The sequence below is a fragment of the Scyliorhinus canicula genome, chromosome 1 (assembly GCF_902713615.1).
Source record: "Scyliorhinus canicula chromosome 1, sScyCan1.1, whole genome shotgun sequence".
Lineage (NCBI taxonomy): Eukaryota > Metazoa > Chordata > Chondrichthyes > Carcharhiniformes > Scyliorhinidae > Scyliorhinus > Scyliorhinus canicula.
The window spans coordinates 169,107,264-169,124,456 of record NC_052146.1 but is presented as its reverse complement, the minus strand read 5'-3'; the positions used below and the strand labels follow the sequence as shown (position 1 = coordinate 169,124,456).

The window sequence follows — 17,193 nt, the reverse complement described above, 5'->3', positions numbered from 1 at the left end:
TCGTCTCCCTGGATGCAGAAACAGTCTTCAACATAGTCAAGTGGAAGTACTTCACTGAGGTCCTAGAACGGTTTGGGCTCGGGAAAAAGTTCCCATCATGGGTGAAACTCCTGAACAACTCTCCCCCACCCCCGTAATTATGATTTATACTGTTTTATAATCCTCATGGTTGAGGAAGGGTGGTGTTCTTTGTCTAGTGTAAGATGAATGGAGCTGGAGCAGGAAGAGGGGTAGAAGGTTGGGGTTAGTAGGGCTAGTTTGTCCTTGCTGTGATTGAGGATACCCCCTCCCCCCTCATCCTTCATCGGCCCGGACAGACTTGAGGCCCCCGCAGCGATTCTCTGCGGTTGACCGGCCGAGTTCCCGCCGGCGTGGTTCACGTATGGTTCCACCCGGCGGGAGCTCAGCGTCGCGGCTGCGGTGGCCATCCTGCTGGGGGGGGGGGATGTTGGGGGGGGGGGGGGGGCAGAGAGGATCAGTCTCCGAGGGGGTCCTCCATGTTGGACAGTCCTGCGATCGGGGGCCACCGATCAGCGGGCGCGCGCGATCTGGGAGGGGGGCCTACCTTGTTCCACGCAGGCCCGCTGTGTGGCTCTGCCATGTTGTGCAGCACCGGTGACAAGCGGCCGCCTCGCGCATGTCCGGACCCACGGCGAGCAGTGCAGGGCCGCCTACGGCAGCTGGAGCAGCGCGGAGCACTCCGCACCGTGCTGGCCCCCTGTGGGCTACAAAATCGCTGGGCCAAGAGGCCCATTGACACCGGTGTGAAACAGTCCGGTGTTTACGCCGGCATTAACATTTAACCGCGTTTAGAGAACCCGGCCATGATGTTTCATAGTGGGATTGTTGAGATGCTGCATTCCAAGATTCCAACACAAACTGGAGGAACAGCGCCCCACATTCCGATTAGGCATGTTACAGCCTTCCGGACTTAATGAGTTCAACAACTTCAGACTGTAAACTCTCTCTTCCACCTTCACCCCATTTGTATTTCTATCAATTTATTTTCATTTCTTCCATCGATCTATTTTTCCCTCACCATTGTCCCCCTCCCCTACCCCACTTGAGCCATCTGTTTCCTGTTGTCAGTTGACCTTTGACACGCTGCCCATCTTTGTTCTTCCATTAACGCATTCTGGTCACTATCAACACCCTTCCCAACCTTACTCATCACCATTTACATTCACTTTGTCTTTTTGCCCATGACATATTTGTTAATCGCTCCCTAGCCTCCACCTATTGTTGGCCCTCTATCCAGCCCCACCCCTCCACCCTCCCATGACAGTATAAATCTGATCCTATTTCAAGTTCTCTCCAGTTCTGATGAAAAATCACCCAGACTCAAAACGTTGGGCGCAATTCTACCAAATAACTTCAAAGTTTATTTGTGGTAGATTTTTCAGGGAGTTTCCCGCCGGCTCTGCCAGCGAGTTCCCCACCGCTATTCAATGACACTTAGTCACTTTTTTGTGCCCTGGGGTGTTTCTCACCGGTATAGCCCACTGGGGAGCGGAACTCTGAGATCGGTCACCAATTTGAAAGGGATCCCCCACACACCCCACCCATGGGCAATGTCACCCCCCACACAAATGGACACTACCCCACACCCCCCCAAAATGGGTAGGGTGGCAAATAGCGAGGAGGATAACCATAGACTGCAGGAGGATATCAATGGACTGGTCAGGTAGGCAGAGCAGTGGCAAATGAAATTCAACCTAGAAAGGTGTGATGTAATGCACCTGGAGAGGGCTAACAAGGCAAAGGATTGCACCATCCTTGGAGTACAAATCCACAGATCCACTAAGGTGGCTGGGCAGAAGATAAATAAGACAAAGGAGAACCAGTGGGTGTGATTTATTTAGATTTCCAGAAGACTTTTGACAAGGTGCCATATAGGAGACTGTTAAATAAGTTAAGAGCCCATGGTGTTAAGGGTAAGATCCTGGCATGGATGGAGGATTAGCTGACTGGCAGAAGGCAGAGTGGGGAAAATGGTTATTTTTCAGGATAGTAGGCAGTGACTAGTGGTGTGCCTCAGGGTCGGTGCTGAAAAGTGGAAAAGTGTGAGGTTATGCAATTTGGAAGGAGAAATGGAGGCATAAGCTATTTTCTAAATGGGGCGATGCTTAGGAAATCAGAAGCACAAAGAGACTTGGGAGTCCTTGTTCACGATTCTCGTGCAGGTTAACGTGCAGGTTCAGTCGGCAGTTAGGAAGGCAAATGCAATGTTAGCATTCATGTCGAGAGGGCTAGAACACAAGACCAGGGATGTACTTCTGAGGCTATACCAGGTTCTGGTCAGACCCCATGTGGAGTAATGCGAGTAGTTTTGGGTCCCGTATCTAAGGAAGGATGTGCTGGCCTTGGAAAGGGTCCAGGGCAGGTTCACATGAATGATCCCTGGAATGAAGAGCTTATCGCATAAAGAACGGTTGAGGACTCTGGGTCTATACTCATTGGAGTTTAGGGGGGATCTTATTGAAACGTACAAGATACTGCAAGGTCTGGATAGAGTGGACGTGGAGAGGATGTTTCCACTTGTAGGAAAAACTAGAACCAGAGGCCACCATCTCAGACTAAAGGGACGATCCTTTAAAATAGAGATGAGGAGGAATTTCTTCAGCCAGAAGGTGGTGAATCTGTGGAACTCTTTGCCGCAGAAGGTTGCGGAGGCCAAATCACAGAGTGTCTTTAAAACAGAGATAGATAGGTTCTTGATTAATAAGGGGATCAGGGGTTATGGGGAGAAGGCAGGAGAATTGGGATGAGGAAAATATCAGCCATGATCAAATGGGGAAGCAGACTCGATGGGCCGAGTGACCTAATTATTCTCCTTTGTCTTAAGGTCTTAAGAATACATAATTGCCTTTATCAGATGACGCATAGAAAACTTGAGCAGGGAGGTCATGCTAGTATTGCATAAAATACTGGTTAGGCCACAACTGGAGTACTGCATGCAGTTCTGGTCACCACATTATAGGAAGGATGCATCGGCATTGGAGAGGGTGCAGAGATTTACCAGATTGCTGCATGGGCTGGAGGGACTGAGTTATAAAGAAAGATTGGATAGGCTGGGCTGTCTTCCTTGGAGCAGCAAAGTTTGAGAGGGGACCTGATAAAGGTGTATAAAATGATATGGGGCATAGATAAGGGGGACAGGGTGGTACTTTTTTTACATTAATAAGGGGGCTAACAACCATGGGGCATAGGTTTAATCGAAGCGACAGAAGGCGAAGAGGGATTTTGAGGAGAAATGTTTTCATTCAGCGAGAATCTGAAACACTGCCTGAAAGGTTAGTCGAGTCAGAAACCCTCAACATTTAAAAAGCATTTAGATATTCACTTGCGCTTTCATAACCTCTAGAGCTATGGGCCAGGTGCTGGAAAATGGGATTAATGTAGTCAGATCTTTGCTGACCTGTGTGGGCAGATGGGCCAAATGGCCTCCTTCTACACTGTAAATATCTATGAATTTGAAGGTAATTGCAATAAACAAATGAATATTGCTACGATTAGAAAACAGACACAAGCATGTGGGATTGGATGACTTCCCCCGCTGTAAAATTGTAATGATTCATCAAATTTACTAAAAGCTTTTCATGCCATTACTTGCCTTGTGGTGGCTTCTGTTGAACTTTAACAAAATCTGCTCCACAGAGGTAGTTGAGTTTGCCACTTGCACCATCATTATGTATCTTCAATAGCAGCTTCTTCTCAAGGTAAGGCTTCAATTCCTGAAGCTTCAGTGCACCAATACCATTTGCTCCATCCACATTTAGTTGTCGCAATTCCTCTGGATGGTAAATTGTCTTGGAGAGAGAATATTGAATCATGTCAGTAGAATGTGTTTGAAGTAGATTACACACAAACAGATTTAACTAACAACATGGTCTTGGCCAATATCCATCATCCTCACTGGAATATGTGCAGCAAACTAATCACACCTTAACATTATTTTAAGTTGCTAAAATATCAGACCAATGAATAGGTTTGCAGATAGGATGATAAGAAAATCACATCATGCTCAAAAAGCAATTGATGTACAACTGAACACCAAGAGCCTTTATTCTAACTTTTGCCAACACCCAAAGCCATCCCCCATGTTCAACATTCATTTTTTTCTCCTTCGTTCATGAATGTGGGCATCGCAGGCAAGGCCACCATTTGTTACCCATCCCGAATTGCCCTTGAACTTGAGTGACTTGCTAGGCCATTTAAGAGTCACCACATTGCTGTGGATCGGGTGTCATATGTAGGCCAGACCAGGCATGGATGGCTAATTTCCTTCCCTAAAGAACATTAGTGAACCAGATGGGGTTTTACATCAATCAACAATAGTTTCACGATCATTACACTTTTAATTCCAGATTCAACATCTGCCATGGTGGGATATGAACCCGGGTCATAGAATTTAAAGTGCAGAAGGAGGCCATTCGGCCCTTCGAGTCTGCACCGGCCCTTACAAAGAACACCCTACTAAGGTCTACGCATCTACCCTATCCCCGTAACCCAGCAGCCCCCACTTAACAGTTTTTGGACACCAAGGGCAATATATCATGGCCAATCCACGTAACCCGCACAATTTTGGACTTGTGGGAGGAAATCGGAGCACCCGGAGGAAACCCACGCAGTCACGGGGAGAACGTGCAGACTCCGCACAGACAGCGACCTAGCCGAGAATCGAACCTCGGACCCTGGAGCTGTGAAACAACTGTGCTAACCACTATGTTACCGTGCTGCCCTCTGGGTCCCCAGAGCATTCCCTGGAAAGGAGATACACTCCAACAAGGGTGAAAGGTAAAGGGAATCAAAGCTTGGGTTCCTTGATGATAGATAGAGATAGAGAATATAATTAAGCATGAAAGGTGAATTCTTCAAGCAAAATTCACGTTGATAAAAAGATTGAGACGGTAAGTGAAGGGACAGAAATAACTGACAAAGTGAAAGAATACAGGAACAGAATGGCAATTAACAAAAAGGGAATCTAGAAATCTTCCACAGGTACGTGAATAACGAACAGGTAGTAAGAGGAAGAGCAAAGTCCATTAGGGACAAAGGTTTAGTGGAACGGGGCATGGTTAGAATACCGGATTACAATCCCAGTTGGTGCTGTAACTGGTCAGACAGATCCCAGAATGGCTCAAAAGACGTAAACGTTTACTGTAGTTTTAACAAGGAAAAAAAACCCATTAAACATGAAAAGGTTGATTATGATACAATACTCCTTTACTCTCCCACAGCTTCACAGATATACACAGATTTCAAGGTTAACATGGGTTACACAGTAATAATAATAATAATAATAATAATAGTAAGCTACAATTGTCTCAGTAACACAAAGTCCCTTCAAACACAAGCTAGCAGTGGCACAGTAGTTAGTACTACTGCCTCACAGAGCCAGGGAGCCGGGGTCAATTCCAGTCTTGGGTAACTGCCTGTGTGGAGTTTGCACTTTCTCCCTGTGTCTGCATGGGCTTCATCTGGATGCTCCGGTTTCCTCGCATAGTCCAAAGATATGCAGGTTAGGTGGACTGGCCACACTAAATTGCCTGTAATGTCCAAAAGGTTAAGTGGGGTTATGGGGCTACAGGGATAGGGTTGAGAGTGAACCTTGGTAGGGGCTCATTCAGAGGGTCGGTGTAGACTTGATGGGCTGAATGGTCTCCAACTGCACTGTAGGGATTCTATGAAACGCCTTTTGAAACTTATATTTAAAATAATTGCACATCTCATAACCCCCTCATGAGCATTACCACACTCTGCGTAAAATATTTCCTCCTCAAATTCCCACTACATGAGGCAGAACTTTTAAAAACGCCACAATGCGATGTGAATATTACCTGCCACTCATCAGCCAAAGCCTGAATGTTGTTTTGGCCTTGATGCAATGGACCCAGATGCTTCAATATCTGAGCATTTGCAAATGATGATGAACACAGCACAGTAGCCTTCTACTAATCATCTCCAGTCCCAGAGGACCATAGGCTGGTCTCCCCTTTGAGAACTGACTGGTGGTGACTTAACCCAAGGGTCACCACACCAGGCGAGGGGCAAGGTTGTAAAGGCAGGGCCTTCCTGAATAACCAATGCCCTGGTCATTCATCTCTCTCCACTCCACCTATGCACCTCAATTTTAATAGACATCAATTAAATTTTCCCCCAGCCTATCCAATCTTTCATTGCTAAAATTCTCTGTTCCTAGCATTATTCTGGTAAAAATCTCCTCTGTCCTTTCTTTAATACGATCACATCTTTCCTGTAATACTGTGACCAAAACCGCCAGCTATGGTCAATCTGGTCTTTTATACAATTCCGGCTTAACCTTCCTTGGCCTCGGCCACTATAGGAAACTATTTTCTTTGCCTGCTTAACCACGGTTTCTAGCCTCCTGCTATTTTCCAGAATCTGCAGATATATATTTCAAGGTTGCTATATTCCTCTACATATCTCAGAATCCTACCATCAATTTTGTAATCCTTTGCCACGTTTGCCCTCCCCAGCACAGAGCTAGCACTAGGAAATACATATCAGAAGTACACATTTCCAAGTTCTGCTCAGCTGGATAGAGATTATGTACATCAGGGCCAAGAGAAGAATCATTGAGCAGCAGCAGGCAATGTCCAATCTGCATAAAGGTCTTCAAATAGGCTTACATTGATTGAAAGGACATTGGATTCCACTTCAAACATGAGCTATGGTGTTGTCATAGGCCCTTAAGTCTTCTCCCATGTATAGAGTGGCTAGAATCATAGACAGTCATATTCTTCAATCGAAGTGTGGGATGAGTGCACGCAAGCTGCGCATGGGGATGGGGCGGTTGTGAGCACATGTGGGGGGGGGAGGGGGGGGGATTTGTGCGTGAATGGCAAGGTGAGTGCGTGTGCAAAACACAAACATCTTTTTAAAGTTTGTTTTTGTATGTACCTATTGTGCAATTATTTTTTTTTGTAGTTTAGTGCTTCAAGATAATAATGTTTCTTGGGGGTTTTATCAGTACTCTTAGAAGGTCAAAAGGATTTTGTGGTGGAAAAGTTTGGGAAACGCTGCCTGACTATAATCAATAAATATTCAAATACATCTTATGGTTCATTCTGATAATATGTTTACCATAAAGATACCATTGCTTGTTCCTCTATCTTCTACAAAACCACACTGAAGAGCTGAAATTTCTGGCATTGTCTTGTTCCTGACTCTATTCATTAATACTCAAAGATCAATCTTAGTAACGTCTCTCGTCAGACTGATTGTGCTATGGAATTCACATTCAATGGCTCTTAGTTTTTAAACAAATACAATAAATATCGTTTTACTTAGGTCTTCTGGGATTTCTCCCACGTTGTAAACTTCATTAAAGATGAGACTGAGCTTGCTATTAAACTTTTTAATTGCTCAGTGACTATTGCAAATGGACCTTTGACTTTATTGTGTTTTATCTTATCTATTGCTATACTTGCTTTGTCTTTTATGATCTTTGGACTGGTCATGCTTTCTGAATTATTGGTTTTTCTTCTCCACTGTTATCCTCAAATAAGTCTATCATGTATTCAGCCAATCTTGCAAACTCTTGGTCCCTTTCAATGTTTCCCAGTTTCCCTTTGATGCATCTGCCAGCTTTTCCTGTCAATTCATTATTGTCTTTATGCATTGTTCTTTAGTCTGTGTTTTTACATTTTTCTATTAATTCACATCCTTTGTTCAACCATTTTCCCTGCTTTTCAGCATATCTTTGTTTGATTATTTTATCTGATTCCTTAAATTTCCAATGATCTATTATTTTTTTTAATAAACATTTTATTGAGGTATTGTTTTGATGTTGTAACAGCAGCAATATAAACAATGTACATGAAAATATAAACATAGTGCAAATACCACCTCCCTCCCCAACACGTCCCACCAGTAATGTACGCTAACCTAACCCCCTGCCGACGATTAATTCTCCGCAAAGAAGTCGATGAATGGTTGCCACCTCCGGGTGAACCCTAACAGTGACCCTCTCAAGGCAAACATTATTTTCTCCAGACAGAGAAAGCTAGCCTTGTCCGATAGCCAGGTCTCAGACTTCGGGGGCTTTGGGTCCCTCCATGCTAGTAATATCCACCTCCGGGCTACCAGGGAAGCAAAGGTCCGAACATCTGCCTCTTGCTCCTTCTGGTTTCCTGGATCCTGCGACACCCCGAAAATCGCCACCTCTGGACTCAATGCCACCCTTGTTTTTAATACCTTGGACATGATGTCAACAAACCCTGCCAAAATCCCCTCAGCTTTGGACATGCCCAGAACATGTGGACATGGTTCGCTGGTCCTCGCACACATTTTGTGCACCTATCTTCCATCCCAAAGAATCTGCTCATCCGGGCCACTGTCATGTGAGCCCAGTGAACGACCTTGAATTGAATCAGACTGAGTCTGGCACAAGCTGCGGTCACGTTGACTCTACTCAACGCGTCCGCCCAAAGAACATAAAAAAATAAGAAGTAGGAGCAGCAGTAGGCCACCTGGCCCCTCGAGCCTGCTCCACCATTCAATGAGATCATGGCTGATCGTTTGTGGACTCAGCTCCACTTTCCAGCCCGAACACCATAATCCTTAATCCCTTTATTCTTCAAAAAACTATCTATCTTTATTTTAAAAACATTTATTGAAGGGGCCTCTACTGCTTCACTGGGCAAGGAATTCCATAGATTCACAACCCTTTGGGTGAAGAACTTCCTCCTAAACTCAGTCCTAAATCTACTTCCCCTTGTTTTGAGGCTATGCCCCCTAGTTCTGCTTTCACACGCCAGTGGAAATAACCTGCCCGCATCTATCTTATCTATTCCCTTCATAATTTTATATGTTTCTATAAGATCCCCCCTCATCCCTCCTCTATCAAAGGCCCTCCTCTATCTCTCCCCCCAGCTCCTCCTCCCACATTCACTTCAGCTCCTCGGTCTGCGTCTCCACTGATCCCATAAGCTCCTTATAAATGTCAGAAACGCTCCCCTCACCTATCCATCGTCTGGAAACTACCCTATCCTGAATCCCCCTCAGCGGTAGGAGTGGGAAGGTTGGTACCTGTCCACACAGAAAGTCCAGCACCTGCAGATAACAAAATTTGTTTCCTCCCACCAATGTAAACTTCTTCTCCAGCGCCCTCATGTTCAAAAAGTTCCCCTCTATAAACAAATCCCCCATCCTCTCAATCCCCGCTTCCGCCATATTCAGAACCCCCCCCCCCCCTCCGTCCACCTTCCCCGGGGCAAACCGGTGATTATCGAAGATTGGGGACCAGACCGATGCTCCCACATATCTCCTCCATTGCCCCCAGACTCTCAAGGCCGCCACCACCACGGGGCTGGTGGAGTACCGCGTCGGCGGGAATGGCAGCGGCGCAGTTACCAGCGCCCCCAAACTTGTGCCCTTGCAAGAAGCCGCCTCCATTGACGAGGGAGGGATTTGATTTTAGAAGTGAAGAGGAGGTCGGGGATGGGCGCTGCCAGGAGGCGAGGCTACAGAGGCGCGAGGCAGGGGCTGGGGGGCAGGCCCAGGAAAGGGGATGGCTGACAGGCAAGGTGGGGGGGGGGGGGGGGGGGGGGGGGGGGGGCCGCGGTGCCCCCAACTAGGCTGGTTCCGTGGAACGTCAGAGGGCTAAATGGGCCGGTGAAGAGGGCTAAAGTGTTCGCGCATCTTAGGGCTTTAAAGGCGGTCGTGATAATGTTGCAGGAGACACACCTGAAGGTAGCGGATCAGATCAGGTTGCGGAAGAGCTGGGTTAGTCAGGTATTCCACTTAGGGCTAGACGCTAAGACCAGGGGAGTCGCGATTCTGGTGAACAAGCGGGTGCAGTTTGAGGTGAGGAATATTGTTTCGGATGGGAGAGGTCGCTACGTTATGGTTAGCGGTAGGCTGGAAGGGAGGAATGTGGTCTTGGTCAACATATATGTGCCTAAGTGGGATGATGCGGATTTTATAAAGAGGGTGCTGGGGAAGATACCCGACCTGGATTCCCACAAGCGGGTTATGGGAGGGGACTTCAATACAGTTACGGATCCAGGCCTGGACCGGTCGTGCTCAAAAACGGGCAGACTGTCAGCAATGGGAAAAGAGCTGAGGGAGTTCATGGAGCAGATGGGGGAGTTCATGGAGCAGATGGGGGAGGGGGGAGATCCGTGGAGGTTTGGTAGGCAGACAGGGAAGGAGTTTTCCTTCTTCTCACACGTTCATAGGGTCTACTCCCGGATCAATTTTTTAATACTGAGTAGGGATCTGCTGACGGGGGTGGTGGATGCGCAGTATTCGGCAATCACCATTCCCGACCATGCCCCGCATTGGATCGAGCTACAGGTGAGTGAAGAGAGCTTCCAGTGCCCACAGTGGAGGCTGGATGTGGGACTGCTGGCGGATGAAGGGGTGTGCGAGAGGGTGAGGAAATGTATACAAAACTAGCTGCAGGGATACAGGGGAAGTCTCAGCAGCGATGGTGTGGGAGGCGCTCAAGGCAGTAGTGAGAGGGGAGCTGATTTCAATCCGGGCTCACAGGGACAAGACGGACAGGGCAGAAACGGATCGACTGTTAGCGGAGATCCTGCAGATTGACAGGAGGTATGCGGGGACCCCGAGTGCGGAGCTCTTGAGGGAACAGAGGAGCCTGCAGACGGAGTTTGGAGTGGTGTCCACAGGCAAGGCAGTAGAGCAGCTCAGAAAGGTGAGGGGTGCGATATATGAGCATGGAGAGAAAGCCAGCAGGATGCTGACTCAGCAGCTCAGAAAGAGGGAGGCGGCTAGGGCAATAGGTAAAGTGGTGGATGGAGGCGGTAATTTGTCAATCTCAGCATTTGTTCTTGATACCCAATCTGCTGAAATTTAAGATTCCCCTCCCCGGGGCGACCAATGTACAGACACTGGTCAATGCTGAATCACAGAGTACATTTGTAGAGATCATTTTCTCCTCTTATCCCTCACCCAGATCTATGGAGTCACGAGGGACAACTCCTGGTCCCCTTCAGTCACCATTCCAGTTATTGCTGAGCCTGATGGAGGAGCTGAGACCCTGTCCCTCTGAACTACTTTGATGACATCTCCATAGCTGTGGAAAGCTTCATCTGACTGATGTAGAGTCCAGTCTCTAGTACTTCATGTGTGAGAGGTCAATCCCTCGAATGGCAGAGGTGGTTCACCAGGATGTTGCCTGGTATGGAGGGTGCTAGCTATGAAGAAAGGTTGAGGAGATTAGGATTGTTTTCGTTGGAAAGACGGAGGTTGAGGGGGGACCTGATTGAGGTATACAAAATTATGAGAGGGATGGACAGGGTGGATAGCAACAAGCTTTTTCCAAGAGTGGGGGTGTCAGTTACAAGGGGTCACGATTTCAAGGTGAGAGGGGGAAAGTTTAAGGGAGATGTGCGTGGAAAGTTTTTTATGCAGAGAGTGGTGGGTGCCTGGAACGCTTTACCAGCGGAGGTGGTAGAAGCGGGCACGATAGCATCATTTAAGAGGCATCTAGACAGGTATATGAACGGGCAGCAACAGAGGAAAGTAGACCTTGGAAAATAGGAGACAGGTTTAGATAAAGGATCTGGATTGGCGCAGGCTGGGAGGACACTGCCCTTGTGTCTGTTTCTCTAATCAGCAGCAGGACCTCCCTCCTGGATCAAAAACGAGGAGGACCTTCCTGATTCCCGATTCGGACACTTTAGGAACTTTCAAGCGGTTATTGGATAGGCACATGGAGCACACCAGAGTCACAGGGAGTGAGATAGCTTGCTCATGGTTTCGGACAAATCTCAGCACAACATCGAGGGCCGAAAGGCCTGTTCTGTGCTGTACTGTTCTATGTAACTTGGTAGGGGATGTGGCGGGTGTGAACAGAGCTTTCAAGGACTTTTATTGCAAACCTTATAGCTCAGAGCCTCCCGTGGGTCCGGAGGGGATGAGATGCTTCTTAGACGGCCTGACATTCCTAAAGGTGGGCAGGGAGCTAGTAGAAGGGCTGGGCGCCCCGAACAGAGTTGATGAAATATTAGAGGGCTTAAAGGCCATGCAGTCAGGTAAGGCCCCGGGGCCGGATGGGTACACGGTAGAATTTTTGAAAAGTTCTCCGGGATATTGGGGCCGCTGCTGGTCAAGGTTTTTAATGAGGCAAGGGACAGAGGGGTGCTTCCCCAGACGATGTCGCAGGCTACCATCTCTTTGATTTTAAAAAGGGACAAGAACCCGGAGTTGTGTGGGTCTTAAAGGCCGATCTCCCTTCTTAATGTGGATGCCAAACTGCTGGCAAAGCTCTTGGCCACTAGGATCGAGTATTGTGTGTTGAGTGTTATTAGGGAGGACCAAACAGGGTTCATTAAAGGTAGGCAACTGGGGGCGAATAAAAGATGATTGCTCAATGTGATCATGATGCCCCTGGAGGGAAAGAAGGTGGATGTAGTGGTGGCTATGGACACGGAGAAGGTATTTGACCCGGTACTTATGGGAGGTGCTGGGACGGTGGATTTCATCGACTAGGACAGGCTGTTATATCAGGTCACGGAAGAGAGTGAGAGGACGACTATTTCAGACTGTACCGTGGGACGAGACAGGTGTGCCCCCTCTCCCACTGCTGTTTACGCTCGCTATAGAGCCGCTATCAATTGCTCTGAGGGCTTCAGGGGGTTGGAAGGGGCTGGTTCCGGGGGGTGGGGGGGGGCATAGGGTTTCATTGTATGCAGATTACATAGAATTTACAGTGCAGGAGGCCGCCATTCGGCCCATCGAGTCTGCACCGTCTCTTGGAAAGAGCACCCTACCCCCTATCCAAGGTCAACATTACCCATTACCCAGTAACCCCACCCAACACTAAGGGCAATTTTGGACACTAAGGGCAATTTAGCATGGCCAATCCACCTAACCCGCACATCTTTGGACTGTGGGAGGAAACCGGAGCACCCGGAGGAAACCCACGCACACACGGGGAGGATGTGCAGACTCCGCACAGACAGTGACCCAAGCCGGAACCGAACCTGGGACCCTGGAGCTGTGAAGCGATTGTGCTATCCACAAGGCTACCGTGCTGCCCTAACGACGCTTTTGCACGTCTCGGACCCGATGGCGGGGATAGGCGGAATAATGGCGACCCTGGAGGAATTCGGCCGGTTTTCGGGGTATAAATTGAATATGACAAGAAATGAAATGTTTGTAGTCCAGGAGGGGGGCCAAGGGGACCGGCTGAGGGATCTGCCATTCCGGCTAGTTGGGGACAGTTTCAGGTACCTGGGAATACAAGTGGCGCGGGAATGGGGTCAACTACACAAGCTGAACCTGTCCCGGCTGGTAGATCAAATGCAAGGGGAGTTCTGGAGGTGGGATGCGCTCCCGCTGTCGTTAGCTGGGAGAATTCAGACAGTTAAATGACGGTCCTCCCGAGGTTCTTATTCGTGTTCCAGTGTCTCCCCATTTTCATTCCACATTCCTTTTTTAAGAGGGTAAGCAAGATCATTTTGGGCTTCGTATGGGCGGGCAAGTCCCCGAGAGTAAGAGGGTGATGCTCAAGCAGCAACTATTATTGGATTATTGGGCAGCTAACATAGCCATGATTAGGAAGTGGTTGGTGTTAGTGGTGGTGGTGGGGGGGGGGGGGGGGGGGGGGGGACTTGGGAGAGGATGGAAGCAGCCTCATGTAGGGGCACCAGTCTGGGGGCGTTGGTGACGGCGCCTTGCCGTTCCCGCCGGCGCGCTTCTCCACCAGTCCTGTAGTGGTGGCGGCCCTTCGGATCTGGGGACAGTGGAGGAGGCATGTGAAATGAAGTGAAAATGAAATGAAATGAAAATCACTTGTCACAAGTAGGCTTCAAATTAAGTTACTGTGAACAGCCCCTAGTCTCCACATTTCCAGGGCCAGTTCGGGGAGGCTGGTCTAGGAATTGAACCGTGTGCTGGCTGCCTTGGTCTGCTTTCACAAGCCCAGCGATTTAGCCCTGTGCTAAACAGCCCCATGTGGGAGCAACGGGAGCATCGGTCTGGTCCCCAATATGTGACAACCATCGGTTTTTCTCCGGGGAGGTTGGACGGGTGGGGTATATGGGTAGGGCAGAGCGCGGGGATTGAGCAGATGGGAGATTTGTTCTTGGAAGGGAGCTTCCCTGGCTTGAGGGCGCTGAAGGACAAGTTTGGGTTGACGAGGGGGAATGAATTCAGGTACATTCAAGTGCGGGACTTTTTGCACAGGCAGGTGCCATCTTTTCCACTCTTGCCACTAAGGGGGATCCAAGATAGGGTAGTGTCTAGAGAATGGGTGGGGGAGGGAAGTGTCTCGGATATTTACAAGGCGTTCATAGGGACGCAGCAGACGCAGACTGAGGAACTAAGGCAGAAATGGGAGGAGGATTGGATGGGGAGATTGGGGAGGGCCTGTGGACGGATGCGCTGAGCAGGATTAATGGGACTGCAACATGTGCCAGGCTCGGCCTGATCCAGTTTAAGATGGTAAAAGAGAGGGGGGGGGGTGGCATTGTTAATCAAGGAAAGTATTACGGCGGCAGAAAGGACGTTTGAGGACTAGTCTACTGAGGTAGTATGGGCTGAGGTTAGGAACAGGAGAGGAGAGGTCACCCTGTTGGGAGTTGTCTATAGACCTCCGAATAGTTCCAGAGATGTAGAGGAAAGGATAGCAAAGATGATTCTTGACAGGAGCGCGTGTAACAGGGTAGTTGTTATCGGGGACTTTAACTTTCCAAATATTGACTGGAAATACTATAGTTCGAGTACTATAGATGGGTCAGTTTTTGTGCAGTGCGTGCAGGAGGGTTTTCTGACAGTATGTAGACAGGCCAACAAGGGGCGAGGCCACATTGGATTTGGTACTGGGTAATGAACCCGGCCAGGTGTTAGATTTAGATGTACGTGAGCACTTTGGTGATAGTGATCACAATTCGGTTATGTTTACTTTAGCGATGGGCAGGGATAGGTATATATCGCAAGGCAAGAATTATAGGTGGGGGAAAGGCAATTATGATGCTATTCGGCAAGATTTAAGGTGTATAGGATGGGGAAGGAAACTGCAGGGGATGGGTACAATCGAAATGTGGAGCTTTTTCAAGGAACAGCTACTGCGTGTCCTTGATAAGTATGTACCTGTCAGGAAGGGAGGAAGTTGTCGAGCAAGGGAACCGTGGTTTACTAAGGAAGTTGAAGCACTTGTAAAGAGGAAGAAGGCGGCTTATGGTAGGATGAGACATGAAGGCTCAGTTAGAGCACTTGAGAGTTACAAGTTAGCCAGGAAGGACCTAAAGGGAGAGTTAAGAAGAGTGAGGAGAGGACACGAAAAGTCGTTGGTGGATAGGATCAAGGAAAACCCTAAGGCTTTCTATAGGTATATCAGGAACAAAAGAATGACTAGAGTAAGATTAGGGCCAATCAAGGATAGTAGTGTAAAGTTGTGTGTGGAATCAGAGGAGATAGGGGAAGCGTTAAATGGATATTTTTCGTCAGTGTTTACACTGGAGAAAGACAATGTTGTCGAGGAGAATACTCAGGTACAGTCGACCAGGCTAGATGGGATTGAGGTTCACAAGGAGGTGTTAGCAATTTTGGAAAGTGTCAAAATAGATAAGTCCCCTGGGCCAGATGGGATTTATCCTAGGATTCTCTGGGAAGCCAGGGAGGAGATTGCAGAGCCTTTGTCCTTGATTTTTATGTCGTCTTTGTCGACAGGAATAGTGCCGGAAGACTGGAGGATAGCAAATGTTGTCCCCTTGTTCAAGAAGGGGAGTAGAGACAACCCTGGTAATTATAGACCTGTGAGCCTTACTTCGGTTGTGGGTAAAAAGTTTGAAAAGGTTATAAGAGATAGGGTTTATAATCATCTTGAAAAGAACAAGTTGATTAGCGATACTCAACACGGTTTTGTGAAGGGTAGGTCATGCGTCACAAACCTTATTGAGTTTTTTGAGAAGGTGACCAAACAGGTGGATGAGGGTAAAGCGGTTGATGTGGTGTATATGGATTTCAGTAAGGCGTTTGATAAGGTTCCCCATGGTAGGCTATTGCAGAAGATAAGGAAGTATGGGATTGAAGGTGATTTAGCGGTTTGGATCAGTAATTGGCTAGCTGAAAGAAGACAGAGGGTGGTGGTTGATGGCAAATGTTCATCCTGGAGTTCAGTTACTAGTGGTGTACCGCAAGGATCTGTTTTGGGGCCACTGCTGTTTGTCATTTTTATAAATGACCTGGAAGAGGGTGTAGAGGGGCTGTTTAGCGCAACGCTAAATTGCTGGCTTTGAAAGCAGACCAAGCAGGCCAGCAGCACCGTTCGATTCCCGTAACAGCCTCCCCGAACAGGCGCCGGAATGTGGCGACTAGGGGCTTTTCACAGTAACTTCATTTGAAGCCTACTCGTGACAATAAGCGATTTTCATTCATTTTCATTTCAGAAGGATGGGTTAGTAAATTTGCAGATGACACAAAGGTCGGTGGAGTTGTGGATAGTGCTGAAGGATGTTATAGGATACAGAGGGACATAGATAAGCTGCAGAGCTGGGCTGAGAGGTGGCAGATGGAGTTCAATGCGGAAAAGTGTGAGGTGGTTCACTTTGGAAGGAGTAACAGGAATGCAGAGTACTGGGCTAATGGCGAGATTCTTGGTAGTGTAGATGAACAGAGATCTCAGCATCCAGGTACATAAATCCCTGAAAGTTGCCACCCAGGTTAATAGGGCTGTTATGAAGGCATAGGGTGTGCTCGCCTTTATCAGTAGGGGGATTGAGTTTCGGAGCCACAAGGTCATGCTGCAGCTGTACATAACTCTGGTGTGGCCGCTCCTGGAGTACTGCGTGCAGTTCTGGTCACCACATTATAGGAAGGATGTGGAAGCTTTGGAAAGGGTTCAGAGGAGATTTACTAGGATATTGCCTGGTATGGAGGGAAGGTCTTACGAGGAAAGGCTCAGGAACTTGAGGTTGTTTTCGTTAGAGAGGAGAAGGCTGAGAGGTGACTTAATAGAGACATATAAGATAGTCAAAGGGTTAGATAGGGTGGACAGTGAGAGTCTTTTTCCTCGGATGGTGATGACCAACACGAGGGGACATAGCTTTAAATTGAGGGGTGGTAGATATAGGACAGATGTCAGAGGCAGTTTCTTTACTCAGAGAGTAGTAGGGGTGTGGAACACCCTGCCTGCAACAGTAGTAAACTCGCCAACTTTAAGGGCATTAAGTGGTCACTGGATAGACATATGGATGA

General features: G+C 48.0%; 1 protein-coding gene across 2 annotated transcripts in view; it reads right to left on the bottom strand.

The window, feature by feature from the left end:
- pgm3 (phosphoglucomutase 3) overlaps window positions 1-17,193 on the bottom strand; it is a 121,343-nt gene that overhangs the window by 31,250 nt on the left and 72,900 nt on the right. For both annotated transcript variants that reach the window (XM_038802424.1, XM_038802433.1), the window contains exon 6: window positions 3,614-3,809. In XM_038802424.1, the coding sequence (XP_038658352.1) occupies window positions 3,614-3,809 (196 nt within the window). The remainder of the gene's footprint in view (window positions 1-3,613; window positions 3,810-17,193) is intronic.